General features: G+C 53.4%; 13 protein-coding genes across 13 annotated transcripts; 8 read left to right on the top strand and 5 right to left on the bottom strand.

Annotated features, from left to right (window-relative positions):
- Positions 1-1,813: 1,813 nt before the first annotated feature.
- On the top strand, positions 1,814-2,278 carry DACRYDRAFT_94909 (uncharacterized protein; the record flags this gene model as incomplete). The annotated part of the gene is made up of 2 exons (XM_040777253.1): positions 1,814-2,093; positions 2,143-2,278. Exons 1-2 carry the CDS (start codon positions 1,922-1,924, stop codon positions 2,274-2,276), a joined length of 306 nt encoding a protein of 101 aa, XP_040628851.1. The 5' UTR covers positions 1,814-1,921.
- A 603-nt stretch (positions 2,279-2,881) lies between these two features.
- Positions 2,882-4,509, top strand: DACRYDRAFT_89000 (gulonolactone oxidase Lgo1; the record flags this gene model as incomplete). The annotated part of the gene is made up of 5 exons (XM_040776887.1): positions 2,882-3,136; positions 3,194-3,673; positions 3,726-3,917; positions 3,969-4,180; positions 4,239-4,509. The coding sequence occupies 5 exons, from the start codon at positions 2,882-2,884 to the stop codon at positions 4,507-4,509; spliced, it is 1,410 nt and encodes a 469-aa protein (XP_040628850.1).
- Positions 4,510-4,698: 189 nt separating this feature from the next.
- On the bottom strand, positions 4,699-6,537 carry DACRYDRAFT_52219 (hexose transporter; the record flags this gene model as incomplete). The annotated part of the gene is made up of 6 exons (XM_040775088.1): positions 4,699-4,922; positions 4,978-5,157; positions 5,212-5,702; positions 5,753-6,269; positions 6,320-6,372; positions 6,428-6,537. 6 exons carry the CDS (start codon positions 6,535-6,537, stop codon positions 4,699-4,701), a joined length of 1,575 nt encoding a protein of 524 aa, XP_040628849.1.
- Positions 6,538-7,879: 1,342 nt separating this feature from the next.
- Positions 7,880-8,920, bottom strand: DACRYDRAFT_79661 (uncharacterized protein; the record flags this gene model as incomplete). Its single annotated transcript, XM_040776406.1, has 4 exons — positions 7,880-8,297; positions 8,346-8,497; positions 8,545-8,665; positions 8,714-8,920. Coding segments are annotated over 4 exons (897 nt in total), but the record flags the coding sequence as incomplete, so codon positions are not given.
- An 833-nt stretch (positions 8,921-9,753) lies between these two features.
- DACRYDRAFT_116361 (UDP-Glycosyltransferase/glycogen phosphorylase) lies at positions 9,754-11,994 on the top strand (the record flags this gene model as incomplete). Its single annotated transcript, XM_040770191.1, has 5 exons — positions 9,754-10,159; positions 10,206-10,271; positions 10,317-10,816; positions 10,874-11,053; positions 11,113-11,994. Exons 1-5 carry the CDS (start codon positions 10,087-10,089, stop codon positions 11,992-11,994), a joined length of 1,701 nt encoding a protein of 566 aa, XP_040628847.1. The 5' UTR covers positions 9,754-10,086.
- A 727-nt stretch (positions 11,995-12,721) lies between these two features.
- DACRYDRAFT_116360 (uncharacterized protein) lies at positions 12,722-14,341 on the bottom strand (the record flags this gene model as incomplete). Its single annotated transcript, XM_040770190.1, has 2 exons — positions 13,448-14,341; positions 12,722-13,389 (listed from the first exon to the last, which is right to left on the bottom strand). The coding sequence occupies exons 1-2, from the start codon at positions 14,325-14,327 to the stop codon at positions 12,722-12,724; spliced, it is 1,548 nt and encodes a 515-aa protein (XP_040628846.1). The 5' UTR covers positions 14,328-14,341.
- Positions 14,342-14,574: 233 nt separating this feature from the next.
- DACRYDRAFT_52265 (RNA polymerase) lies at positions 14,575-15,370 on the top strand (the record flags this gene model as incomplete). Its single annotated transcript, XM_040775093.1, has 3 exons — positions 14,575-14,838; positions 14,911-15,011; positions 15,250-15,370. The coding sequence occupies 3 exons, from the start codon at positions 14,575-14,577 to the stop codon at positions 15,368-15,370; spliced, it is 486 nt and encodes a 161-aa protein (XP_040628845.1).
- A 668-nt stretch (positions 15,371-16,038) lies between these two features.
- Positions 16,039-17,003, top strand: DACRYDRAFT_22377 (uncharacterized protein). The gene is made up of 5 exons (XM_040772767.1): positions 16,039-16,239; positions 16,265-16,448; positions 16,545-16,727; positions 16,789-16,908; positions 16,966-17,003. The coding sequence occupies exons 1-2, from the start codon at positions 16,177-16,179 to the stop codon at positions 16,361-16,363; spliced, it is 162 nt and encodes a 53-aa protein (XP_040628844.1). The 5' UTR covers positions 16,039-16,176; the 3' UTR covers positions 16,364-16,448; positions 16,545-16,727; positions 16,789-16,908; positions 16,966-17,003.
- Positions 17,004-17,656: 653 nt separating this feature from the next.
- DACRYDRAFT_116358 (NADP-binding protein) lies at positions 17,657-18,606 on the top strand (the record flags this gene model as incomplete). Its single annotated transcript, XM_040770189.1, has 3 exons — positions 17,657-17,779; positions 17,828-18,150; positions 18,201-18,606. 3 exons carry the CDS (start codon positions 17,657-17,659, stop codon positions 18,604-18,606), a joined length of 852 nt encoding a protein of 283 aa, XP_040628843.1.
- A 1,053-nt stretch (positions 18,607-19,659) lies between these two features.
- Positions 19,660-20,878, top strand: DACRYDRAFT_22376 (uncharacterized protein). Its single transcript, XM_040772766.1, has 7 exons — positions 19,660-19,781; positions 19,831-19,843; positions 19,893-20,080; positions 20,135-20,230; positions 20,280-20,389; positions 20,441-20,506; positions 20,554-20,878. Exons 1-7 carry the CDS (start codon positions 19,706-19,708, stop codon positions 20,806-20,808), a joined length of 804 nt encoding a protein of 267 aa, XP_040628842.1. The 5' UTR covers positions 19,660-19,705; the 3' UTR covers positions 20,809-20,878.
- A 417-nt stretch (positions 20,879-21,295) lies between these two features.
- On the bottom strand, positions 21,296-22,119 carry DACRYDRAFT_22375 (uncharacterized protein). Its single transcript, XM_040772765.1, has 4 exons — positions 22,093-22,119; positions 21,892-22,039; positions 21,659-21,818; positions 21,296-21,604 (listed from the first exon to the last, which is right to left on the bottom strand). Exons 2-4 carry the CDS (start codon positions 22,018-22,020, stop codon positions 21,576-21,578), a joined length of 318 nt encoding a protein of 105 aa, XP_040628841.1. The 5' UTR covers positions 22,021-22,039; positions 22,093-22,119; the 3' UTR covers positions 21,296-21,575.
- Positions 22,120-22,488: 369 nt separating this feature from the next.
- Positions 22,489-23,569, bottom strand: DACRYDRAFT_22374 (uncharacterized protein). The gene has a single exon (XM_040772764.1). The coding sequence runs from the start codon at positions 22,694-22,696 to the stop codon at positions 22,511-22,513; it is 186 nt and encodes a 61-aa protein (XP_040628840.1). The 5' UTR covers positions 22,697-23,569; the 3' UTR covers positions 22,489-22,510.
- A 605-nt stretch (positions 23,570-24,174) lies between these two features.
- DACRYDRAFT_100190 (kinase-like protein) lies at positions 24,175-25,960 on the top strand (the record flags this gene model as incomplete). Its single annotated transcript, XM_040767434.1, has 7 exons — positions 24,175-24,287; positions 24,344-24,429; positions 24,481-24,619; positions 24,674-24,853; positions 24,910-25,146; positions 25,205-25,378; positions 25,472-25,960. The coding sequence occupies exons 1-7, from the start codon at positions 24,222-24,224 to the stop codon at positions 25,958-25,960; spliced, it is 1,371 nt and encodes a 456-aa protein (XP_040628839.1). The 5' UTR covers positions 24,175-24,221.
- Positions 25,961-26,480: the final 520 nt, after the last annotated feature.

Here is a 26,480-nt window from a genome sequence, read left to right as displayed (position 1 = left end):
ACACACGCTAGCTTTGCTGGAGTGGATGCTGCAAGAGTCATCCATGTTGAAGTCCGGCATGTTGGTTGTTGAAGAACACTCATATGCAGGTGGATGAATTGAGAAGTTGTGCTGAGATGGGGAGCCTGCTGGATCGCTGGGCTTGTTGGTCCCCATGTTGAAGACCTGGTGTTGAATTGACAAGTTGTGCCAAGAAGGGGAGCCTGCTGGATTGCTGGGTTCATTGGTCGCAGAGTCCAGGACCAGGTTATGAGGAAGAGTGGGGACCATGGAGTTGGAACCAGGAGATACATCTTGTATGTGTAAGTCGATGGTTGACCCATCACACCAGCCCACATTGATAGGTTGGCCTACACATGTCCAGTCAGATGGTGGCCATCATGCAGTGGGAGATCTCTGCACACCGATGTCTGGAGCCTTCCCCCTTTTATCCACGTTCCTCTTTGATCGGCCCTTGTTGCCACTCCACAAGGGCATTGCAGGTAATAGTACTTGTGACCTGGACAATATCAGACGTCTCTTCCAAGGAAACAAATAAGTTGAGATACTGACGATTAGAGATTTGTGTGACCGAAAAGCAGAGATTGTTCTTGGTTGAGATGGTCATCACCAACTTAGACATTGGAGGCGACTCAGGGGACAACGTGGGTCAGGCAAAGGGGCTGGTGTGGATCTACGTCCGCTGTCAGAGTGACACTTGACCTGAAAATTAATCCGAAATTCCGTCGACCATCGTTATCGTCGAGGAGATGATCTTCTCCTCGACATCCAACCTCCGTCTGTCAAATGCTGCTATACATGGAATGCTATGGATCAATGTCCACTCGGTTGACTGGACAGCGAGCTGAGGTTTTACAACGGCAGACTGCGAAGGGTTCCCCAGGCATCAATGCCTGGAGACAGTCGTTTGATCAGGAATTGAGAAGTTGCTAACTCTCGGCACAACTTCTCAAATCAGCAACAAATACAGGTAAAATTCATACCTTGGTACTGGCTTCTACTGACAAAACTCAGATCTTGCGAACAGACAGGATCTTGACAACCGGAAGCGATGAGAGGGCCGTTTGGACGGAGAAAGAAGCGAACCTGTTGAAGCTGACAGCGCTGCTGAGCGACAGCCTCGCCAAAGAGCAGGAGGAGAGGTTCGTGGCTCCCAGGGTGAGCAAAGCTGCTCAAGCGGGTATGAGCCAGGGTGAAGGTAAGGGCGCTGAGGATGCCGTGACATCCCGCTCTGACTACCTTGCTAGGGAAGGATGATGGGACGTTGATTGGCATGCTGCTCACTGCAGGCGACGTCATGGTGCCCTTGTGGCTCGCCCGTTGGGCTCTGGATAAGTTCCAGAGGGATCTTGAGGAGCACAAGGTGAGTATCTCAAATGCGCATACACCTAGCTATATGCTGGGCAATGTGTTGAATTGAGAAGTTGTGCTGAGAAGGAACAAGTTCTCTAACCAAACTGACGAGGATGTCGCTCACCGATCCGGACAAGCTGCGGTCAACGATCACAGACGACGACGCCGAGGCCGGTCCATCGACTCTCGAGGCCGCCGGACAGAGGTCGACAGAGGAGATCGCCGAAACTGCCCCTATCCCGGCAGCCGAGCCTGCAACGGACGCTGTCAGCCCTGACGAGGGGGTGACTGCCGACACCACGCCGTTGGCCTTCCCTGGCGCCGATACCTTCGCGTCCCCCGAGGCAATCCACCTCATTCAGTCACGGGCGAAGGGCGAAGTCGTGGAAGTGGCGCTCGCCGAGCAGGAGGCCCTGGGATGGAGCGAAGGGTATGTCTGGCAGGGTGCCCAGATTGCCCTGGAGACTTCGCTGGGACAGATGGGGCAAGCCATCTTGCTGCAACGGCAGATGGATCATCGCCGGGCCCTTGGCAGGAAGCGGGGAAGAATTCCCGTATCGAGTAGCACATGCTGGACACGACGGAGGAGGAACGCGATCGGATCCGCGCTGGGGTCAAATTGGTCAACAGGGCGGCTTTCAAAGCCAAAATGAAGGACGGGGCGAGCAAGGCTTGGGTGGGAACGAAGAAGGCATTCGTAGCATGTGGGCCAGACGTGGTCAAGGCGATCGGCAAGGCAGGCAAGTGTTGTTCTGACTTTGTTCGCAACCACACTAATGACTGGGCCAGTGTTGGATACGCTGGCCAAGATTTTTGGAGGAAACAGCGCGGAGGACCTGCCGGGGGTGATAGAGGACGCTCTGGTCGCCCAAATTAGGCCGGTGCTGGACAATATGGGAGTGGTTCCTGCTGGAGGAGCCTAGTGAAGAGAGCCGAGGTAGATTGCGATACCTTAGAGTAGATCCATATGCCCCATGGAATGCTAATGATACCGAGTACGCTCAAGGTGGAAATGGAAGTTGTGTCTTCGCGGCACAACTTCTCAATTCAACAGATCCGCCAAGAAAGATAGTCCATGTGTTATAGAAGGTTATATAATGTCATTAATGCAGGCCACCTATCCTATTTACAGACTAGGACGGGGCAATAGCCCTCTGTCCTCCTGGCCAAGAGTATCGCAAGCCGTATGTCCTAGGCAGAAGGGCAGCGTATTCGGCCTGCCCTAAACCAGCTGGTACAGGGACCTGCGGAACGCGGTGAATAAGATTTACTTGTCGGTTCTATTGACTCAATGTCAGCTCCCCAGATTCCTCTGTGCACCGCCATGTCCATGCGCACAGACCGAGTTCATGACTGAACGTGGGATCACCGCAAATCCTGATTACTGTGGAATATTGATGTCAATGACTATGACACCACATAACAGGCCGGCTGTTGAACATTTATCTTCCTGTTGAACTCATCTCAGTCTTGCCGACACGACGCGCCTCAGCATTCCAACATGTCGACCACCGTCTCCGGGCTGTCTATGATCGATCTCTGCCACATTCTCGATCCAATCTCCTGCAAGACAGGAGTTTTTACCAATTGGGCCGAGACATACTCATGCAGACCGCTCTCTATCTTTGAGCCTCAGACAGCATTCCAGTGCGAATGCATAGTTGAGCTGGGAAAGCGAGAGGGGCGACAGTTGCGAGTTGCGGGTTCGGGACACAGTCCGAGTGACCTTACGTGTACCGAGGGGTTCATGATCAAGACCGATCGACTAGACCAGGTTTTGGAAGTGCGTGAGCTGCATTCGCTACCATATTCCGTTCTGACGAAGGCATTCTGTACATAGATCAATGAGAGCGAGAAGTGGGTCAACGTACAAGCTGGAGCCAAACTACACCAAATCCATGCTGTTCTCGGGGAGCATGGCCTTGCCATGAGCAATGTCGGCTCGATCTCGGAACAGGCAATTGCTGGCATAATCTGTACTGCTAGCCATGGCACGGGCTGGAATTTCAAACCGATGTCATCGAGCGTTCTTGAGCTGGAAGTGCTACTAGCCGACGGGTCTCGCGTGGTGTGCTCCAATGAAAACAACATTGGTCTCTTCAAAGCGACCTTGTGTGGACTTGGTGCCACCGGAATGATCCTCCGTGTCAAGATACAGGTCGAGGATGCGTTTCGACTCGCAGAGAAGAAAGAAGCGGTTCCATTCGGTTCGGTTATAGGTGATCTCGAGAATATTGCCAAGTCTGGCGAACACGTACGACTTTGGTGGTACGCTCAGGCCGATGAGATCCACGTTATGAGAGCAGATCGCACCAAAGACGTACGTTAACTCCAATACTCTGTTGACGTTGATAGATAATGAGGAACCCAAGGCACCAAACCCTCCCCCACACAGCTTCTTTTGGGATCGTCTTCTGGGATTCGATGCTCTTCAATTAATGTTGTTTCTGGGTCTCTATGTACCTTCGATATTGCCCTCTGTCGCCCAATTCGCGTGTTGGCTGCGCCGCCCACATGGCACTACAGTTGATGACAGCTGGAAGATTTTCAATCTCGACGTTTTCGTGCGCACTTTTACCAGAGGATGCAGGGCATGATACTTATTTGTTGTTCAGATCAAGCAGTACACAGCTGAATGGGCGATTCCCCAAGAGAACGCCAAGGATTGTATCATGGCCCTGCGAGAGTGGCTCAGAGAGGAACACGACAATCCACGTGGTCTCCGGCCGCATTTTCCCCTCGAGATTCGCTGGACTGATGCTGATGACGTCTGGCTGAGTCCTTCATACGGAAGGAAGACCTGTTGGATTGGAATGATACAATTCAAGTGTGTCGCGTTGCCCAGACTAGACTCGACCAGTTTTCTGACTTCCCTATTCCAACAGGCCTTACGGCTTCGACGTTCCTTGGAAAGAGCTATTCGACAAATTTGATAAGATCATGTACTCCCATGGTGGACGACCCCACTGGGCCAAAACGCATTCTTTTGGCCCTCCCCAGTTGCGAGAGTCGTATCCTCATTTTGACGAGTTTGTCAACCTTCTCAAGGAGATAGATCCAAACGGGATGTTTCGTACCGAATATGTCAACAGACACATGTATGGCCTTCCAGCCGCAGGAAAAACGGCGGTCGAGCTGTACGAGAGCCTTGCGTAGGATAACCGGGGTCGCCATGAATATGATTGCACCATTCTGTGCTTCTATTGTCCTCTGCATGCATGCGTGCTCTATTACATACCACTTGTGATTGCTCGAGTCAGAACCATTCTCCCAATACATTCTGGCGTTCTCTTTTATAATTAACAAATCAACAACAGTAGAGGTTCAGTTAGAGTCGGATTAATACTAAGCTACGCTCTGCTCTCCTCGCTTCTCAACTTCGTCCAGACCTTCTCTACTCTCGTTCGGAAGAATGATAGCTGTGATTCCGGAAGTTGCGAGATCTTGAACAGCTTGCTCACCATCAAACAAAGCAGCGGTTTGCTCGAGTGTACGGTTCTTCGTCTCGATGCAGAAGAAGTACATAAATGCAAATTCGAAGACCAAGAAGCAGTCGTACACAATATAGTCTGTACCATTATTAGCATTTACCTTTTTCATTGTACACTGCCATGCTCCACTTACACTTCCAGCCGAGGGCAGGCAGGGCGATAGGATTGACGAATTGGTTGAAAATCAGCGCCAGCGCTAGCGAGAAGCTAAACACTGTGAATCCCTTTGCGCGTAAAGAATACGGTAGAATCTCGATTGTATATGGAACGGTGAGCGGGGTGAAGGCCAAGCAGAACGTGCCGAAAAAGAGGACTGTCAAGGGTAATTATTGTTCCTTCTTCCTTTCTGCAGCCAGAGCTCACTTACAAATGAAGGCGATGACAGCATCACCCGCCGCGCTGCTTCCAGTAATAGCATATCTGGCCGAGCATACCGTGAGTAAACTGAAGAAGAGAAGCATTCCTCCGCTAGAGGTGAGGAACAGAACTCGTCGACCCGCTTTGTCGACCAACGCGGATGCAAGTAGACAGATGGAAAGATTGAATATTTGTAGGACACCGTTAATGAGTGTTTGAGTAGTTGTTGACGTAATTCCTATGGTATCGAAGACCAAATTGAGGTAGTAAGTGACCAAGCCGTTGCCGGACCATTGAGAAAAGAAGGCGAGGGCGATAATCATCCGCATGCGACGTCGGTTCCCAGGAGTGGCTAGAAGAGTCCGCCAGCCAACTGTTTCTGCAACTTTGCGGTCTCGTTCTATCGCTTTCTTGATTTCGCTATGCTCGTACCGGACAAGGGGATTTTTCTCGTCTCCTCGACCATGATAGAAGGCGAGGATCCTTAAGGCAGCAGCATCCCTTTGTAACAATCAACATCGATACATAACGTGTATATGAAACCCTCTCACTTCCCCTTAGAGAGCAGCCAGCGAGGTGATTCGGGGCAAAGCCAAATTAGGGTGACGTGCAGGATTGACGGCGCTCCCTGTAGAATAGAAGGGATGCGCCAGGCCCACTGAGTTGGGATGCGGAAAGTGCCAAAGGTAGTCCAAGCTGCGACTATGGCTCCGGAGTACCACAAGGAGTTATACGCGGACACAATGGGTCCGCGGTGAGATGGGTAGGCGAGCTCCGCAATAAGCAACGGCGAGGCACTCGTTGCAAACGCAAGGCCGAAGCCAAACAGAAACCGAGCTCCCATAAACATGCTAGCACTGAAAGAGGCCGACTGTATTGCCGTGCCGCTGATCATGAGGAACGCTCCCAGAGCAATAGCGACCCGCCGGCCAAATCCGTCCATGACATAGGGTGTGAACGGTGTGCCTGCCAGCAGGCCAATGTTACGAATGGCAGTCAGAATCCCAAGTTTCTCCTTGGACGGATCACCCATAGTGACTCTCCACTGGTCCAGTACTTGAAGGTTGTCTATGATCGCTCATGAGCAGGAAAACAAAACAAAACAGCCTGTTGCTCACTCATCATGGCCCCATCATACCCATTGGCGTATGAAGTCAGGAGCAAGAGCAACCTTGTCACTATGTGAGCAAAATCTAGAGTTTTGGAGCAGTATTTCTACGACCCACAACCAAAGGTTCAGACTCCATAACCTGCCATTCTTCCACCACGGACCGCGATCGAGAAGGTCGGCGATGTCGAGATCTTTGGCGCCTTTGGGACCACCAGAGGTTGACATTGTCGAATATTGAAATGAGAGACGGGGTGTTTGGGTTTCACCTGGCCCTGCCACGACACTTAAATGAGCGGTCACGATTCCCTCTTTCAGCTCACTCGGCCCACTTGCCCCTCTCACTTAGTCAGAACCCAGATCATCTATTTTAGCAGAGTCTATGCAGGGCACTACGTTCAGCAGTGAGCGCAGATACCAGGGAATGAGACGACGCACGAGTCAATGCAAGCCCGTTTTCGCGGCGTTTCCCGTCGCCTGCGTAATGTTTCGACGCACCCGGACATAGAGCACATTACTCATGGGGTCACATAGTCGCTTCCCTGATTGATTGACAGATATGGCACCCAACATTCTTGAATTGGCTTCAGAAGTTGGCTTGGAAACGGAAGCATTATTGAGATGGGCCTTCTCAGGATTGTCTTTCAGTTCGTGAGAAGAAGGCGGGCCGAAATGATGGTCGTTGCGACCTTTGGATGAAGTAAATTTGCCCATTCAGCCTAGAAATGAGTACTGAAAAGGGGCTTGGTGCAAGTATGTGAAGAAGGGTAACACGAGTACAGCTTCGAGCATGTGGAAGAGAACAATCCATGTGGATTTCAATGCGAATGTATGTCCTCATACATTTCCCCGTTGATGGAGCACAGCCAGTGATATCTCTCGGGGTGCTTTTCCGTTATCCAAGTGCGGCAGGCAGTGATAAACTAAACATAGCCGGATCCACAAACTCAAGCTGGACAAGGAGGCGGACTGTTCGTTGGGAGGGAGGGATTGCACTAGCAGAGAAAAAAAAATGATTCGGTGAGACGACACGTGCTGATAAAATACTCGCGACCGATGTCCCGCTCTTTCTCGCTGACTCAGCAATCCGGAAGCTACTCTTCTGGCTTTCTCGGCACCAGGTTCACGGCCGATCCCGATACGCATGCGGTTAGACCACAAGAACACATATATATATATTTATGTACTTTTCAAACAACACGGCGGTCGGATACACTATACATAGAGAATTTAGAGTGCATATGGAACTACTAGTCATAGGCGCAGTCGAAGACCTTGCCATTCTTGACCACAACCCGCAGTCCATCAAAGCTGGGCCTCATCCAAAAGCCAGGCTGAGGAATGATCCAGTCGAGCATCTCCTGACAGCGCTGCTTCTCGCCGGAATCTCCCTTCCATCCCTTCAGCACGACCTCGCCGTCAGATATGGCTCGGCAAACGCGAACCCATCCGTCGTGACTGATCCACTCTTGCAATCCGCACATGAATCCGGTTAAGTATGTCCTTTTGCATCCAAGAAGTCGAGTGGCTGCCACCGCCTGTTCAATGCCAAAGTGAGAGGGATGTTTATGGGGACGCAGGCAGTCGATAACTGCGACTTGTGGCTTGCGCCATTCGGGTAGGCAAGCCAAGAAGTCGAACGTGTAGGACGGAATCTCGGAAACGTCGGACAAGTATAAGAATTTTGGCAGCAAAAAGCCGAATGCAAGATATGGAGTGGCCAGAGGTTTCGCGGGAGACGTAAACTGCGCCTGACTGAGATGCGGGAACGGAAAGGAGCCGAAAGTCTGAAATGATCCGTTGCGCGACAAGGTCGGCGTGCTCACCGCAGTGAGTGGGGGCGAGAGAGGTGGCGAGAGGGGTGGTGAAATCATGTCGGTCACCGGACCGAAATACCGACCGTGCTGGACAAGGACCGGGGTAATGAGAACACCACATATCTCGAAGTCATTATACTCCTGTATGATATGCCACTGGAATTCTGGGACCTGCAGATTGTTAGGCGGTTCGACACGTTTTGGTGGAGGAAAACTGACTGCGCCTCCTCCGGTGGCCATTCCTTTATTGACCAAATACGGAAAGGTACGCTGGACTTCTTCAAAAGTACGCTGAGAAAGATAAATATCGATGCTCTCTTGAATCACGGACTGAAGCGTCCAGCAACGCAAATCATCCAAGCCGTTCATTGCTGAAGAATATCAGCCACAGCCCGATATCAAGACAAAGGTTCCATACCGTCTGCATGAGCATGTGTGAGAACAATACCGTCAATGCGGCTCAGTCCATACTTGGGAAACCACTCTAACGCGGCCGCTACGAACGATTTACCGGCATCGATTACTACCACTCTGGCAGACTGTATCAGAACTGCAAAGAGGTGCGATGTGGGGAGCAATACGTACACATCCTTCCTACCATCTCGGACTCGAAGGATCGCGCCGGTGTTCCGCCGTCTATTCTTGACGGCTTCATGTGGATTTGGCGACAGACCGGGGTTGGCACCTGAGTAGCAGGTCATGCACCGCGGAGCCCCAGGCGGAGCGACAAGGCAGGCAATGTTAGGGAGGCAAGCCGAGTTTCCGGTTCCGTGAAAAATGAGCTCGGTAGTCATGTCTGGTTTGGCTTTTTACTGAGAGTCGTCCGGGGGTGTTCCGTTGAGGCACCTCGAGATAGCTTCATGCCTTTATTAGCAGTTTGCTCGTCTGCTCGGTTGCTATCGTCGTGATATGCTGGCCCCTTTCTGCGAAATCAACATGACGCTTCCAGTTAATGTCAAGGCTTTATTTAGAAAGTATGAGTGAGCATTCAGCGAGCGCTTCGCGATACATTAATACCTTTTCTTGCGAGACCATTTCCGAAAATGTCTCATTGGTGTTTGAGAAGATGTGGGAAGTGAGACCGTACTGAATAATTTTCGGAAAGACGATGTTCATTCGGCGGAAAAGCGATCCGAGCGGCGGGGTTGCGAATTGGTCTTCCATGGAGCTGACATCTCGCCCGAAGGAGAGTATTCTCGGCTTTGGACGGTAAGTGATGGAGAAAGGATACAAGAATGGAACCATACCCGTGCGATAATCAAGGCACTGCATGCTTAGCGAAGGCACTGCGGGGCTACGAATTTTGCAGTTTTCCTTTGGGCTGAATAAACGCGGACCGTGGAGCTCGTCGTGCGCGAAGTAGACTCCCACGTCCAAGCACGTGGGGATAAAACGCCGAGTTGATGAGAGACCGGGGGTGTCGCTCAAAACATCAACGTAGGCAGGGTCGAGCGCTTCTGAGCTGACCAATGATGATGGACGGAAGACAAGACCGTGATTGAGTCCGTTCGGGCATCGGCAGGGACAGGGACTCTTGTCACAACGAGGTCGACTGTACAGAATAGCCTTCCTGATTCGAACAATCACTTTGCCTGCTATACTTGGGACCATTTGAAGTGGAAATTTTCTCAGCACATCCAATTCAGTCTAGCTGCAATAGAAATCAAGCTGGGTCAATCTTCGGATCAATTCTCCTTTTGAATGAGAGGGGTTAGGCTTGAGAAATGAAGGACACATCGTGAATGTACCGGTACACTTGGAACTAGAATGGATTTGAACATCATGCTAACAATATTGGCATGGAAGCGCTTCTCATGCGGGCTGACCGTGGGTTGAGGTCTCAATAGGTCTCCAGCGGCATAGGAGGCACGCATGGGGCTTGTTACGCTTATATTACGCTGTGGTGGCCGCCTTCGAACCCATCCAGTACCAAGTCAACGTCCTCTTTTGAATACTTGCGATGGGAGACGCTCCTACCGAAGTCGGCCAGCAGCAGCAGGGCCATTTCCTGTTCTTCTCCTGGTTGGGATGGGGTGCGTGTGGAGTCCTCACTCCTGGCTCTCGCTCAGGATGATACAGGGCATATTCGAGCTGAGAGCGCGTTTGGTGTTACCGTAGCTCGCAAATTTCCACGCTTAACTATAAGTGAGCAGTCCGTTAAGCACGTCAGAAGCTACTGAATCTCCACAGCCCGTATTACCCAAATCACATATACGGAAAAGATCAAAAGCGAACTGTACAGACAATGCACCGAGGAAGAACGCGAGACCATCCTTCCTCGGATCCGGGTTGTCGGTTTGGGAAAACCGTTGCAGCATGGCCCGTCGCACGAGCAGCATGTCGAGATGATGAAGGCGGACAACTTTGGGGGCCGGATCACCGGTGTGCTCGAGTCGATCATGCATGATCGTGAGTTCACGGACGATGCGGGCGTGGTTATCCCCCCGGTGGGAGGTACCCCTGGACTGATGATCAGCGATATCCTCATGGGCGAAGTCGCCTTGCCCGCTATGGAGACTTACAAAATCCCGACGATGGTATGGTTCTTTGGGTCCTGCGCAACGTCCTTGACACGCTTTATTGCTCCCCGTGCATATGGGGGCCAGATGGAATGGGAAGACGAAGTCGAGGCGGCGTTTGCCAATCCAGACATTGCCAAAGGGCGGTCGATCGTCGATATCTCTTACGAGGTTTGTCGCCCTGATTGTCAGTTCTAACTTCTGCCACTGACGTGCTGGCTGCTTTAGTACGCCGAGCATACCCCGCATTGGGGTGACGTAGTGCATGTGCGTGGACTGGAGGACACCTACCAGTGGGAGAACCACCCGCAGAAGCTCTGGCCGCACATGACCTGGGACCTCCGTCGCACCCTCGTCAAGCTATACCACTCTGTGCAGGGGATAATCGTGCGCACCACGCGGCTTCTGGTGCGCATCTTCATCCAGGTTCAAGAATCCGGAAGCCCACTAACGTTTGCGTTTGACAGGAACCTGAAGGACTAGCGGGACTCGAAGAGTTCTATTGCACAAACAAAGACCGAGTTGTCATAGCCACGGGCCCCCTACTCCCAGCACACTACTTCGAGCTCCCCACCGCCCACCTATCCTCCTTCAGCGGGCTAGAAGTATCCTACATCCACCCCGCCTCTAGCACAGGGGACAGCTCCCCCCCAGCGGCCCGGGAACAAGATCCCTGCCTGACGTTCCTCGATATCGTTCTCCGGGAACACGGCCCCCAGAGCTCGATCTTCATTTCCTTCGGGACGATTCATACTCCTTCCGTGCCGCGGGCTTACCTCGAGGTCCTAGTCGACATCCTCCTCTCTCTGGAAAACTCGATGCCTTTCATACTGAGCATGGCTTCCCCCGACCTACTCTCTTCGCTTCTCCCCCCTTCTCTGCTAGAGCGGGTAGAAACAAGTGGGAGGGGGATGATAGTCCAATGGGCTCCGCAGCAAGCGATCTTCGCCCACCCCGCACTAGGTTGGGTCCTTACCCACGGAGGGGGTAACACCACCCTAGAAGCGCTAGGTAAAGGCCTGCCAATGATCTGCTGGCCGATATGGGGCGATCAACCTGTGAACTGTCTTTGGGTCAGCAGGACGTTGAGAGCGGGGTTCGAGCTGCTTGAGATCCGTACTGCCGGGGCAGGGCGGCGCGCGTGGAGGAGGGGCGAAGAAGGGCAGGAGATCGAGGGGAGTTTGGAGAGTGTGAGAAGGGAGATGGAACGGGTTTTTAGGCTGGCGAAGGGGGAGGAAGGGGCTGTGAGGAGGAGGAACGCCCGACGGGCTAGGGAGATGTTGGTCAGGAGCGTACAGCAGGGGGGGGACGTGGATGTGGAACTTGAGAAACTGGCGAGGTACTTCTAAGGGCGGGCTGGGGGGGGGGGGGTTGGTTTCGAGTAGAGATTAAGGTGTGCAAGAGTTTGAATAGGAATAGGAATGGGAATGGGAATGTGTTTTATGCCCAGTTGTCTCTCGTCCTACTAGTACTCCTAAGTCACATCCATTGAGCGAATACGTGCCCCCATCCCGCCTCTCTCGCACACTCGCACGCATGCATAATCCCGTCCGTCATGCAGTTCAAGTCCAATCCCATAAACATAATAGATACACAATCCCTTTGTAGTGGGGTATGTCCGTCCGTGTCGTGTCTTGTCTTACACTAGTACTATCCTACACCGCAGAACAGAACAGAACAGAACAGGTTACACCTCCGTCTAGGTCAACGCTCTCCGCTTGTCTTGCCTTGCCTTGCCTTTCCCCTCCCCCAGCCGCCGTTGTTCCCCCTTCCCGTCTGATCTTGGAATCCGACTTCCCGCAACCAAGAGAGCTCAGAACGATAGGCAGGCACAGCCAACCCAGCCCAGCCAACCCAGCCAACCCAGCCGAACTCAGGCAAGCAAGCAACTACTTCCTCCAACCCCAGCCCCAGGTCCACCAACTGCCGCTCTTCTCCCCCTCCCCCCCTCCCTCTCCCTCCCCTTCCCCTCTCCCTTGCCCTTGCACGTCCTGCACGCACTCCTCCCCACCCAGCGCATGGTCATCCCCCAGGTCGCCCCCCGATTCTCGGGCCGGGTCAGTGGGTTTTATTCGTTTATTGAAGGGGGGGTTGGGGTGGAGGAGGGGGAGGGAGCGCTCCGGCTTGGAGGGGCGGGGGCGGGGCTGGGGGGAGGGGGAGGGGGAGGGGGAGGGGGAGGAGGAGGAGAGGACTGCGGTGGAGGGGAGTGAGCGGGAGGGGGAGGGGGAGGGGGACGGTCACCCCCAGGGAGACGCTGCCCCAGTCCCCTCCCCCTCCTCCCGTTCCCGCTCTCCCATCCGGCAACCCCTCCCTCCCCTGACGCTCCAGGTCTTCCCCACTCACGAGCGTGGCCGTCCTCTTCCTCCTCGGTGGGGAAAGTACGAACCCCGGACTAGTAGGCGCCAGACCGATCGCGAACCCGGGAAGTGGGGTCGTGTACGTACTTCCCTCCCTCGAGGGTGTCAACAGCTGCAAGAACAGCCGACTAGGGGAAAGCGGTTCCTCTACTTCCTCTACTTCTTCTTCCTCCAGCGCTGGGAAGAGGCTCGTTGTCTCTTCCCCCCCTGTGGGAGGGCCGAGGAAAACACCTTGCGCCGATTGGAGAGAGAGGATCCATACGCCTGCTAGGAGCAGCGAGGTGCCGAGGAGGATCATGCTCAGTTGAAGAGGGGAGAGACGGCGGAATTCGTCGAAGTAGATTAGGGAGTCTAGGATTGAGGAGATGTTGAACATGCAGAAAGCGACTGTTCGGGATCAATGAGTTAGTTGGTGGTGGGATGGGACGGGATGAGGGGGACATACGAGGGCATATGAGTGTCGGGTTGGCAAACTCTAGGCTCTTTTGAAGGTACCATAGCTGACTCAAGCCAAACGTCGCTAGTCCAGGGACGAGTACCCAAGCCTGCCAGCGCCAGAACTGATTCTCCCCCCCAAGAGTGAGTACGACGAGTTCCACACCAGCTTTTGCGAAGAGCAGTCCGATTGCGCTGAGTGTGCCGGAGAGGAGGGCGAAGGAGAGGGCGATGAACAGGCGTTGGGTTTCTGATGCTGCTGTTGGGTGGGGGTGGGATGGGATGGAGAGTGGGGGAAGGTGGAGGAGGGAAGTGCGTTCTGTGACTTGGGGTGATGAGGCGGTGATGTATGCTTCTATCTCTGTGTGACGGGTGGCTTTGTACCTCCATTCGATGACATGTGTGAGAGCGAGGAGTGATCCAGTGGCTGTGAGGAGTACTGAGAAGTAAGCTAGGAAAGGCGGTCGAGCGAAGAGTGCTATGAGTTCATCTAGCGTATGAGTTGGGGAAGGGAGAACGCCAAATATGCCTACGAGGACTGCGCCTGCTGATACGAGGAGTGTACCGAGTGACATGAGAATTGTGAATGGATCTTCTAGGAGTAAACGGGCGAAGAGTGCGTTCCATAATAATGAAATAGCGCCTAGAGGAGCGAGGATAACCACAGGAAGGGAAGCGATCTGGAAAACGCTTCCAAGGAAGTTGGTACTGATGAAGATGGAGAAGCCGAATAGCCAAAGAGGGCGTTTCCAGTCTGGCTTCTGGGCGTGGAGGGGGAGAGCATCGTTTTGTAGGTGAGACTTGCGTTGGATTGTTAATCCGAGGGATTGGATGAGGGAGGAGAGAACGCCGACGAGTATACCGCACCAGATTGGGATTTGGGGTGACATGGGGGAGTAGTGAAGAGTGAGTGGTGAGTGGTGAAGAGTGAGTAGTGAGACAGCAAGAGTACTAGTTACGCACCCATCTTTTGGGGTCCGATCTCCTCAGCAAACACGTTAGTGGCTTGACAATGCATCATCGATTTCACGTGAAAGGCACGTGAACGGATCCTTTTCAGAATTGGGGCGAATTTTGGGCGCTTCCCTCACTCCTACAGTACCTAATAGCACACCGTCCCCCTTATCCTCCCACGAGATGGCCACCCTCCCCCTGCTCGCCTCCGCCCACAGCGCCGTCACATTCGAAGACGTATTCACGATCCACTCCCTCGACCCCGAAGGGAAAAAATACGACCGCGTCTCGCGTCTCTTCGCGCGGAGTCACGCGTTCGACATGGACCTCGTGCTCGATTTTCACTGCGAGATCTTCCCCCTTAGGGAGGGGGAGACGGTCACCGTTGTGTTGGCGAAGAGCTTGCAGAAGGGGCTGTATGAGGAGCCGGAGGAGAAGAAGGAGCTCGTTGAGGGGGGAGCGGCGGGGGGAGCGGCAGGCGCAGGGGCTGGGGCAGGGGGGAAGAAGAAGAGGGAACAGGCGAGTTGGAGGGTTGATGGACCGGTGGGGTTGGAAGAGTACTTTGACTACGTGTGTTATGGGAAGGTGTATCGGTTTGATGAGGGTGTGGGGGAGAAAGTGTGAGTGCGATCGATCGTTTTGCTCTTTTCCTTTTTCTTTTTCCCTTTCCCTTTGTTGCCGTTTGGTCATCCCATCCCCCTCTTTCCCACTCCTCCCCTCTTGCCTCTCTTCCCCACCCCTACTCCCTGTTTCTCCTCAACCTGCTCAATCGTCCCTACTCCCGTCCCCCTTACGCCTCACGTCTTCCCCCCTCCCCCCTCCCCTCTCCCTCCTATCCTACCAGCTAACCCCTCACAGAACAGCCTACATATCCTTTGGCGGGCTGCTAATGACCCTCTCCGGCTCCTACAGGAACATGGGCACAGTCACCGTCGGCGCCTACACCTATCTCTTGGTAAGGAGGACGTTGTTGACTTGACTTGACTTGACCCACTGGGTGGGCTGGGGCTGGGGGGTCAGGGGGAGAGGGGGAGGTGGACGAAGTTGAAGTTGAGGGGGCTGGGGAGGGAGCGGGAGCGTTAGATTCCAGACTGGAGAGGCACTAGACTGCCTGCCTACGATCTCCCATGAGATGTGAGAGTCAGTTGTGCAATGTATAATACCAATAGATCGCTGGTCTCTCTCGTTCGCAGGCGGTTGTAGCATCTAAGACCGCCTGCGGGAGTACGGGCGTGAAAGTTCCGCTCGTTACTGGGGACAGAGGACAAACAACCGGATCATTCCCTTTCCCCAGTTATGGGCCTCACCCTCACGCAAGAAGCTTGGAAATCAGTTTCCTGTACATAACGACTACTGTTCATACCGTCCAGGCCCAACCCCGGCTCCGTTTTGCACAGAATGCGTCTTGTTCTCAGAAAGGACTGCTCGCCCAACGGGCCGACTTCTGACTGTCTGACAACCGACCATCTGGCCTGCTGGGTACGTCCCAACCACTCGGCTCAAACCGCACACTTCAAACTCCCCTCCGTTTAAGGCTCGCACGTCCGGTCTATCAGCTTGCGCCTGGGTCGGGTAACGGCACTTTCCTGTGTGGGTCCTACGGGAGGAGAACGCTCGATGGATACAGTATGCGAGCGGGAGGGTTTCATGTGACGTGTGAGAGGTTGCGCAACTTGGAGGGGAGGACGAGTGAGGAGGATAAGCTATGAGCCGTACTGAGTCGGGCTGTGAATAACAGGAGGCCTACTCGCTGCTCTTTCCTGGGAGGTAGCGGAATCACTCTGCATGAAGAAGAGCTTCACGCCTATGGCTTTGGCTTTTGCGAGGGAGGAAGAGGATCTTGTTGATGTTTTCCCGTGGCTGTCTCCTTCAGAAGCTAGGACATGACGAAGTTGCTGAGCGTGCCGGCCCTGGCGACAGCGAAGCTCTTGTACCAGTTATAGGTGCAAAGTGTTCCTGGTGTGGGTGGTGAGCCGATTACCCTATTCGTAGTGTTGAGACAGAGGAGAGGGGTCTCTGATGTGCAACTGACACACCACCTCGCCCAAGTTCGGGAACTGCATTAGGCAACTGTCAGCTTACGTAGGATGACAAATACATCCCCACGAGGTTCGTACCACAACACCCCATTATGCTCAAAATGAATCGCTCACTCTAGATCTGATATTCCTACGCTGCACCATCCTCGAGCTGACTCGTTGCACAGCTTGATTACGTCCGCCAGGAAGACAGGGGATTTGTCAGCGGCTGACCAAAGCAGGACCCTGAGAAGATGCCGGAAGTTGGCGGTGCTGTTATGTGCCACACAGAGGACTGCCGCCGGAAGCTGGACAGCTCTGAGGCCTGAGGTCAGAGATTAACGATATACGGTACGAATTTTGGGAGCTGGCTGCGCACCGAATCATGCCCCGCATTTGCTAGGAATGGATGCATCCTACTGCGGCACTCCCCATCTACTGACGATCTAAGCACAGGGGGTCGAAGTGCTCAATATCTGATCATTCCAGACGATATATGCTGTTGAAGGTGATGTTGGGATGGGCATACACGCATTGGACTGACTGGTATGCTCACATTATGCCCTCCTGCCCTACTTCCCACTCATACCCGGACGAACCGAACTGCCGCTTTCTCACGATATCACCCCAAACAGTATTCGATGGTCATATCCTTCGGTTGCGCCATCTTCGGGTACCAGATGACCGAGTTGCAAGCTGCGGATATGCTAGTACTGAATGCTCGTAGAGTTCAGAAAAGTGTGTGGATAGTGCAGAGTTCGCAACCCTGGCCGAGTGACGGAGGTGGCAGCACAGCCGTCTCAGGGCTTGCTTCCTGACCGATCTTCTGACCTGTCATCTGCTGACAAATGGACCCTGTTGCCCAAATCGAGACTCTCATGCTATGCTTCTGAACCAAATTGTGGTCTTCCAACACGACTCGTACCTCGCTCCAACCGATTATTCGTCTTGTAGGAAACAGTGTCTGAGGACAGCTTGATGTCAAGGATATTTGTCAGCCTGAATAAGCTGACAATGGTTAACTTCAGTGTTGCAATGCGTTGTTCGACACATGCCGACATTCACATCTGAGGCTCTGGACGCTGCGTATGGTATAAAAGGACCAGTCTCAACTCGATGGGTGCTATCATCAACAGCAAGACAACCTCAGCACACCCACATCAGAGACACCGCCCAGTACCGTCTACGCATCTCGTACTCGTATTACCACTCTATCAAGCTAGAAACACATTTGCACTAGTTGAATCATGTCTGGCTACAAAACCTTTGCTGTCGCTGGTGCCGGCACGCTCGGCAAGTTCATCATCTCCGAGCTTCTGAAGGAGAAGGCAGCAGGGAAGATCGACAAGGTCGTTGTCCTTACTCGCTCGGTGCGTTCCTCCTCCATTCTAAACCGTTCAGCGGCTAATGCAATACAGGCGGATAACAGCTTCGGCGATGCCGAGGCGTTGGTCGTCGATTACTCCTCCCCCGAGTTTCTACAATCGGCGTTGAAAGGCGTAGAAGTCCTCGTCTGCACCCTCGGCACCACAGCCCTCGCCTTCCAAGAGCCCCTTGCAGAAGCGGCCAAAGCAGCAGGCGTGAAGCTCTTCATCCCTAGTGATTTCGCCGGCTACCCCGTCGGGAAGAGCGAGGGATTGTATCCGATCAAGAACTCGTACCGGGATATGCTGGATAGGGTCGGGCTGCCATGGACGACGTTTGCGACGGGTCCGTTCGGTGACTGGATCTTCTATGAGCCGTGAGTTGTTACATTCCGTAAACACAGGAGATCATTGACATAGTTCACAGGATGTTCGGGTATGATCTCAAGAATGGGACGGCTGAAGTTGGTGGCACCGGTGACGGCCTTGTTTCGTTCACGGCTCGCCCGGATATCGCCCGTTTCGTAGCGCACATACTCACCACCGTCCCCGCCTCCGAACTGCCTCGCAAGATCTTCCAAATGGAGGGCGAGCGGATCTCTGTGAACGGCGTGATCACCGGGTACGAGAAGGCGACTGGGAAGAAGATCGACGTGACACGTGTTCCGATGGACGTAGTCCACGCGAACCTCGCGAAGGGGGACTTCAAGGCATTCCTCCAGTTTGTGTTCGAGACGGCTGGGACGACTGGCCCGGCTGAGGATATGAACGTGGATTGGCCAGATTTCCACCCGATGAGCGTTGTGGAGTCGCTTCTCGCGAACAAGGATTGATCGAAACCTTCCTGTTCGCCGCGGTCTTGTACTACACTCCTGGCCATACAAGCTCGTAAGCGCGGGCCAGACTTGCCAGGCATAGAGAAATGTACGATTGTAATTATACAAAGGCATCAGATTATCGTTCACAGACATGTGGAGCTTGCCTGCTTTGGGGTTAGTATGAGTCAAACGATGATCATCATCGTCTAGCGCCCTTCCATTGTTCAGAATCCGCCCATCCCGACAACAGCGGGTAAGAAGCGATTCCTCGGCGATATTATCTTCAAGGGGTCATCTACCCGCTGCTTTTCGAGCTGACGGTACCGCTCGTTTGAGCTTCGCAATCAGACAATTAGAACTAATACGTCGAGCTGCTCCCAACACGCAGTCCGGCCTCTAGGTTATTCTCACAGCGGAACACGTGCTCTGAAGAGCTTATACGCATCGCAACCCCAGGTCGCGAAGGAACGCGTTCCGTCTTGTCCGTCATGTACGTCGCGTCCGCGCGCCTCGCGCGTCTTCCATTGCTCCCTTGCTACCATCTTGGTCTGAACAATATCAATGATTACTCACGACTGCATGGCTCGGAGGAGTGTTTTGGGCTGTTGATGAACTGCTGTCGTAATCTACGTCAATCAGAAATGCGAACCGGACTGAATCGCTGCTTTTGTATTGCACTGGTACGCTTCTTGGGCGGGTGATGGACGATCCATCCCGTGTGCTAGAGTCGCTAGAGCTGGAAGTCTAGATCCTCTCCGTTCTTCAGTTTCGTCTTCTGTGCCTTTTTGGGATCACTCACGACTGTTTTGGGAGTGGGTAAATGCAGCACTGCCGAGACGAGCGGGTGAGCGAGGTTCTGTTCTCCTCCGGTACCCGCCGTGCAATGTGAGCGTCGTATGCTGCAGTGCTGGAGCACGAGGAACGTGCGACGGTCCTGATGCGCCTGAAGCGGACTATTGTTCTTGTAGGAGTTTGAGGGTGCGTTTTCTTAGACCATGACACGAGTTCCGGCCGTTCGAGCAGTATATAACCTCGCGTTTTGAGGCCACTATGCCCACGTACTGGTAGCGTTGTTGCTCTGGTACTACGGAATTTGTCAAGCATTCATCGAACCATGTTGGTTACTCTCGCTCTTCTCGCTCTTGTTCCCGCCATCTACGCCGGCAAGCGTGGTCTCGACTGGACGTGGTGTACGTGCCCCATAACCTTGCTTCGAGCGTAGCTAACCTCTTCACACAGACGATGGCAGTCTGTACGTTCTCCCATCATCTCCTCTCCCACGCTCTCCTAACATCGCCCAGGAACCCAGGTTTGTTCAACAACGGTGACGGGAACGTCGTCGCCATCTACGACTACGAGACTTATGCACCGCCCTCGACGAACGGGAACGGCGGGCTGGGGTTCGTCGGCATGCAGCGCTGCTACCCGACGTGTGATTCCAGTCCCGTGGATCAGCTCGCAGCCAGGCAGGCAGCGCAGGGCTGGGCGAGTATGCCCTTCTCTAACTTGGAGTTGGATGCTGGCACTGACGGGAATGCTCTAGCTGTTTTCACGATAAACGAAGCGGATGTCAACGGCGTCACTCCGCAGGAGGCCGCGTCGTGGTACATCCAATGGGTGAACCCGCTCGCCATCAAGAGTAAGTGTACCTCTGCCCTATCTACAGAGGCTCATGATGCTTGTGCTAGAGGCACTCCCGTCGGTGACCAACAGCGTCCAGGCTGGGCAAGGCCTGTCGTGGGTCTCTGAGATGATCTCTGCTTGCGCTGGCCAGTGCTACTTTGACTACATCAATCTGGTACACATTTTGCCCCTCTAGTAAAGCTGACGACGCTCACGGGGTCGACAGCACTGGTACGGCGGCAGCTTCTCCCAGTTCCAGTCGTACGTCGAACAAGCGCACAACCAGTTCCCCGTAAGTCCTTCCCTCCCGCTCCACCCTAACGCACCAACAATACCCAGAACTACCAACTCGTGATCACCGAGTTCGCGCTCCAGAACCCACCCGGCGGCCAATCCGACCAGATCAACTTCTACCGCCAGGCCTTTCCCTTCCTCGATGGCGCCTCCTATGTGCAGCTGTACTTCCCCTTCGTCGCGACTTCCCCGAGCTTGCTGCAAGCGAACGACCCGGGCGCGGTCAGCTTCGTAGGTACCGGCAGCTGCTTGTTCAATAATGACGGGAGCATAAGCGCTGTGGGTCAGTTGCTTTTGTAGTAGTGTCTGGAAAGGCCGGCGAGCAGACCGCACGGGTGATATGAAAAAGAATGAAACAAAGTGTTCTGAACTACATCCCATTCCCGTCCGATGATCACTCCGTTCTTGCATATGCGCATACATTGTCTACAACTTAACGTCTGATATAACCCTACCATATGTGTCGTAGTCCGGCGCCGTATTCTTCCCAGATCAGCCAGAGAGGAGGAGGACAGTGCCATGTTGTACGCTGAACAACCATGAGGGGCCATATCAAGAGGTTGCGAAGATTATCTGGGAGCTGGAGGCGGACGTTGTGGTTGACGAAACACCATGATCAACTTCAACGTCAGGGACGCGTCCTTCACCTCGTCGACGTCCATCTTGTCCATACCGTCCATGTCTCCGCTCCTTCAATAGCCACTCCAGTAGTCTCTCGCTGTCAGATGTCCTATACCTTAAATACACAAGACGAAGAGCCGTTCCACAAGATCCTCTACGGCCCTCAAACACGGCCCACCAACTGGGTTCCTCCAAACTTCCTCTCCAGTCTGAGGAAGAACGGTGCGCACAAGCTCTTTTCAGACCTCCCATAAGCTAGTAACAATCACAGTGAATGTCCACCCGCACACTTACCGCTCCCTCTTACTCGCCGTCGTCCCCATAACTGGGTACATCTCCGTGCTGGCACTCTTCCTCCGGCTCTTTGCTTTGCTTCTTGAGGGCACGTTGCCTGCACCTGCGCTCGTACTCCTTTGTGGGGTGGTGTTCGTATTAGGATGGGGAGGTTACGAAGCCGCAGGTCGAACGAGACAAGGTACGTGTGCTTCTCTTCCTCCCCTAGCTCTTAGCTAATACGCAATTTGGGCAGGAGCAAAAGTTCTCAAGTCCTCGATCTTGGTGACGACCTTCCTGCTCTCCCTCTCTCCCATCTTGCGTACCCTTACCCGGTCTACATCCTCCGATTCCATATATGCTCTCGCGACGTTCCTCTTCCTCCTTTCCTTGCTGTTATTCCCCTCGCCATATAAGTACGTCACCCCAGCGTTTCCTGCCCTACCCATCGCCCGGGGGGGGGGGGCATATATGCTGACGCTAGCGCAGGACAGCCCTGCATATAGCGACCACAACCTCGATATCCGCGTCCCTTGTGCTCGCCTCCCGTCTCCCGGGGTCGGAAGACGTGTTCGCCCTGCTCCTCCTGGCCGTATTGGCTTTCTCCCTCTTTCCCATCCTGGCGGAACGACTCCGAGTACGCTCTCCTCTCCTCTCCCCCTCAAACACCACACTCACCGTTCTGCGCAGAACACCTCCCAAACAGGACACATATCCTTCATCATGCTACTCGCCCTCTCCCCTTTGCTGTCATTCTCCCGGCTTCCCTCAGGCTGGGGAATAAGTCTCGCGTACCTCCTTCTCCTAGGGACAGTCACCTTCCTCGGCCCAGCCGCCCTGCTCTACTCCCAGAGATTCAAGAAGTGCGTTTTTATGCTTATTGAGGGTGACAGCGGTACTGATTGGGAGGGGATAGCGAGATCCGAGGACCGTGGGATCCTGCTGTACCACTGATCCGACCTTCTAGGACGTAGTTTTGGGTGGCTGAGGCGTCATATCCAAAGGGTTCTATAAATTCCGCCTATTCTGCTCTTCCATACCCCTCTCCCTGGAGTGAACATTTTTATGCAGCAGAATCTCGGCCAGTTGCTGTCATCCGATATCTCAGCTACAACAGGCCCAGCCGGCCCAGCGCCGGCCCAGCCTGGTCTGTATGTCTCCCATGCTCGGCTTGTCCGACAGGTCGAGCGCCTGTTCGCAACAGCTCCTGCAGCTCATCAACGACGCTCTCTGCTAACCTGGATGGGATTCCCTCTAAATCAAGAGCATACTTTCCTGACACCTTTTGCGGCATATTAACGATATCCGTACCCAAGATGATATCCCCGTCGATGGCTTCAACATGATCGTATGCACCTGACTCCCTAACGAACCGTGAAGTGCAGCCATACCGCCTCCAGCGGAGCGGAAGGTCAGCCAGCTCGACCTCCTCTTGGATCAAGGACACACGCACACCAGTTCATATTTCGTAACGATCTCCGCCCTAAACGACATCGCCGTTGATCGCTTCGATACACGTTTACCCAGCAACCCTCACAGTCACCAATCTCCACAATACCGAGAATATCAGCTTATTCCAGGTACGGAGGGGGAAGATTAAGCGCAGCTTCATTTCACTTCCTCGCTCGTACTATGAGAATATGCCCGCACTCCGCTGATTCGACTCGTCTTCCGTCGTGCTGCTGCATCACAGCATCCGGCTCACTGAAGGAGATTGTCCTATCAGTGAAGGGATTGCTCAGAGATATCTCCTGTGGCGGCCAAAGCGACACCTGAAGCGTGGTCGATGATGGCCCTATAAGGGATTGACCGGGGCGCGGGCATGAGGCCGAGGGCGCTACCGCGGGAATGAGCTTAGCCGGGAGAACGGCGTCGGAACTCGGTCGCAGGTGGTCGGGATAGGAAACGTTGATGTGAACGGATGTTTTTTTACGCCCGGGAATTGAGTTGCCAGCGCAGTAATGATGGGACACAGAATCACTGAGGCATGAAGTGATACAAGGTGTACTGCTTCTGTGGCAAGCGTACAAGGCTTTCGAACCCTCCGCGATATCTAGAATCACCCTGCTGAAGCTGAATGCGTTTCTTTGCAAATCCGGCAGGCGCCGGATTCTAGGGTCTTTTCGGAGCTGGATGCAAGACCCAGTTAATAATTAGCAAGTCGCAGATGTAATTAAACAACTTCTCACTACGCTTGGCTGCTATATGGTTCTCGTTGATCCTAGATTCAATGTCTGTTTGGGGTTTAAAGGTGAAACTACATATGAAAGACTGTATGTGAGCAACAGATTCTCAGCTTCCGAACCCACTTCAGGTTCTCAGGGTCTGATTCCTAAGACTTCTCCCTTACTAACGCTCTGACATTCAAAACTCTATGGATCACTACGATTCTGCCTGACCCGAGCGTATATTGCGCCAAGTTCCGAAAGACCGATTTTCATGTTCGAAGCTTCAGGACTACGCACCACGTTTTGGCCCAATGTGTTGTTAGGGTCAAGGTGAGAAAACTACATTCGAAGCACTGTGTTGTGACCGTTCAACCAATCACAGGTCGGCGGCAATATTCGCGCTTCTCCCCGTCAAAACTCATGACCGGAACAACGCACCGGGGGCCTGTCGGGGGATGGAAGGTACACCGATTGAAGGTCAACCTTCCATATGTATCTTTTTCCGTCACTGCACCTCAGACGCATAAAACGGTTGTGTTGTTACAACTGCTTACCATGTCTCCAACACATTTTCTCCCCCTTCTTCTGGATCATTCACTACCATCGAACCACTTATGCCTCACATGGATTCCCCACAACCTTCCCATTTACATGACCCGGCATCTACCCGGCAGACGGTTGCGACCAAGATTGAGCAAGTTATGCTTGTGGTCGCAGGTGTGTCTGGCATCCCGCCTGGGCACACCAACGGACTACTCACACTTGGTGAAAAGTGCAAGACCATTGAGCATGCACTGGTGCAACGCAGCGCACGCCTCCAGTCCCGAGAGGTGAAGGAAGCTGTAGACAAGACGCGCATGTGAGTCAATCATGCACTGATGTTTGATTTTTCCAACTGAATGTACTCTAGAGCTTTGCAAAGTATTCTGGATCAATCTCAAACGTGGTTAGATAACAGCCAGCTCCGACGATCCTTGAACGCTCACACCATCCAATGTCAACTTGAGGAATGGAATGGGAAGTTGAATGACTGCATGCAGGAGTTTGGGGTTTGCACCACCTCATTTGTTAGACCCCAACACAGAACTGATGAGCATATACAGCGAACGATTGCATTCGAGATCCTCAACGTCCTGTTCGGTCTCGGAGCTGAAGCCTCGCGCTTCTATGACCGAATGCTGAACCAGGGCGAGGCATTCACAGCGCTTCTCCAGGCAATTGAACGCAACACCGAATTGATGAAAAAGAAAGATTCTTTGCTCATGGATCGCACAGAAGAGATGGTAAATAAGCTCCTTCTTCGACTTGCTAAAACTTTCGGTAATCAGACCGTGTTCAGCCTATTCAATGCAAGCAGCCCACCTCACAGGAACGCAACATGCTTCATGCGTCACTTCAATCTCAACCACAGTTGCCCAAAGTCCTTCCTATTGTGGGACTCCAGGGTGAACTTGAAGTAGACGAGCATCCGACCCAAACGAACACCAGTTCTGACCTATATCGGGGGCGGCTTGAAGGCCGGCCAGTTGCGGTCAAGCGCCTTCGCGATGCGAACTCGAACCCAGCGCGAGTAGCTGTACGTGAGGCTATATTCTTCCAGAATTCCCTGACAAATCCACGTGGCTATTCCACAGAATTTCATGAACGAGGCCTATATTTGGAGGGCGTTGAACCACACCAACGTGCTCCCCTTTCTCGGTATCCATTTGAGTCCCACGGAAGAAACCGGCATTGTCACCGTTTGGATACCTCATGGGGATGCGATGCACTATATCAACAAGAAACCGGACTGCTATCGGCGAGCGATTGTATGTCCTCGTGTTTATGCATTTCGTTCAGTTCTGACACTATACGGTCAGATCCGAGGCACAGGGGAGGGGATCGCGTATCTCCATTGTTAGGGTATCATTCATGGCGACATCCGTGGCAGCAATATTCTCATCGACGAGGTTGTCGATGTGACAGGTGTTTGGCCCCAAGCCCGACTGACCGATTTTGGTCTTGCAACAAGCGCTGATGGGAGCCCAGAAGTAGTCCACGACGCCACGCACGCATCTGAAATGCTCCACATTTGCCGCTGGCTTGCTCCCGAGCGGTGCAATTCCGGCCCCGAAGGTCTGGCCGCACCTGCAAGTGACGTGTTCAGCTTCAGCAGGACGATACTCGAGATCACCACGGGCTCGAAACCTTTCGCCAAGGAGGCGTCGGACTTCTATCTCATGAAGCGGCTGTGCACTAACGACTTGTGGCCCGATCGCCCCATTGGCGACATCGCGAAGACGATCATCACCGATGAGGTGTGGGAGTTGATGATGCAGATGTGGGCATCCGAGCCTTCCGTGCGGTCTATGATGAATGAAGTACAGACGAACTTAGAGCGGCTGTTGTAGCAAATATTACATCACTGTACAAGTACCACTTATTTATAAATTTGTCCCCATCAAATGCAAATGCCAGCGAACATTTCTTTTCCCTCTCTAGGTAAAACCCCGCCGTCTGCATTGTTTTTTCTAAGGCCTTTTAGTATAAATGGTCCGCCACGTGGGCCAGATGTCAACGCGAGACGCTGCAGGAGGGGTTGTGGGTTGAGGACCAAATCGGGTGGATATTATTGTCCCTACTGCGTAGCACTTGTCCACTCTTTCTCACCATTATCAAGTACTATCGAACTACGTCTTCGTCATTTGGAGGCCTCAATGTCCCGGACGCGTAAAGCTGGACCTGCAGAAACGGTTGCGACCAGGATCGAGCAAGTCATGATCATGGCCACAGGATTGTCGGGCATCGGCTGAGCAATAATCACGTGGTAATGCTGCATCCATATGTGAGGCGCGAAAATGAGCACTTTAGGCAGCCTTTCTTGAAGCATGCCTTGGAGTCGATTCGAGTATTGTGTCACACCTTGGAACA

Source organism: Dacryopinax primogenitus (assembly GCF_000292625.1).
Source record: "Dacryopinax primogenitus strain DJM-731 SS1 chromosome Unknown DACRYscaffold_9, whole genome shotgun sequence".
NCBI lineage: Eukaryota > Fungi > Basidiomycota > Dacrymycetes > Dacrymycetales > Dacrymycetaceae > Dacryopinax > Dacryopinax primogenitus.
The sequence above is the reverse complement of the archived record's forward strand: the minus strand, read 5'-3'. Positions and strand labels throughout refer to the sequence as shown.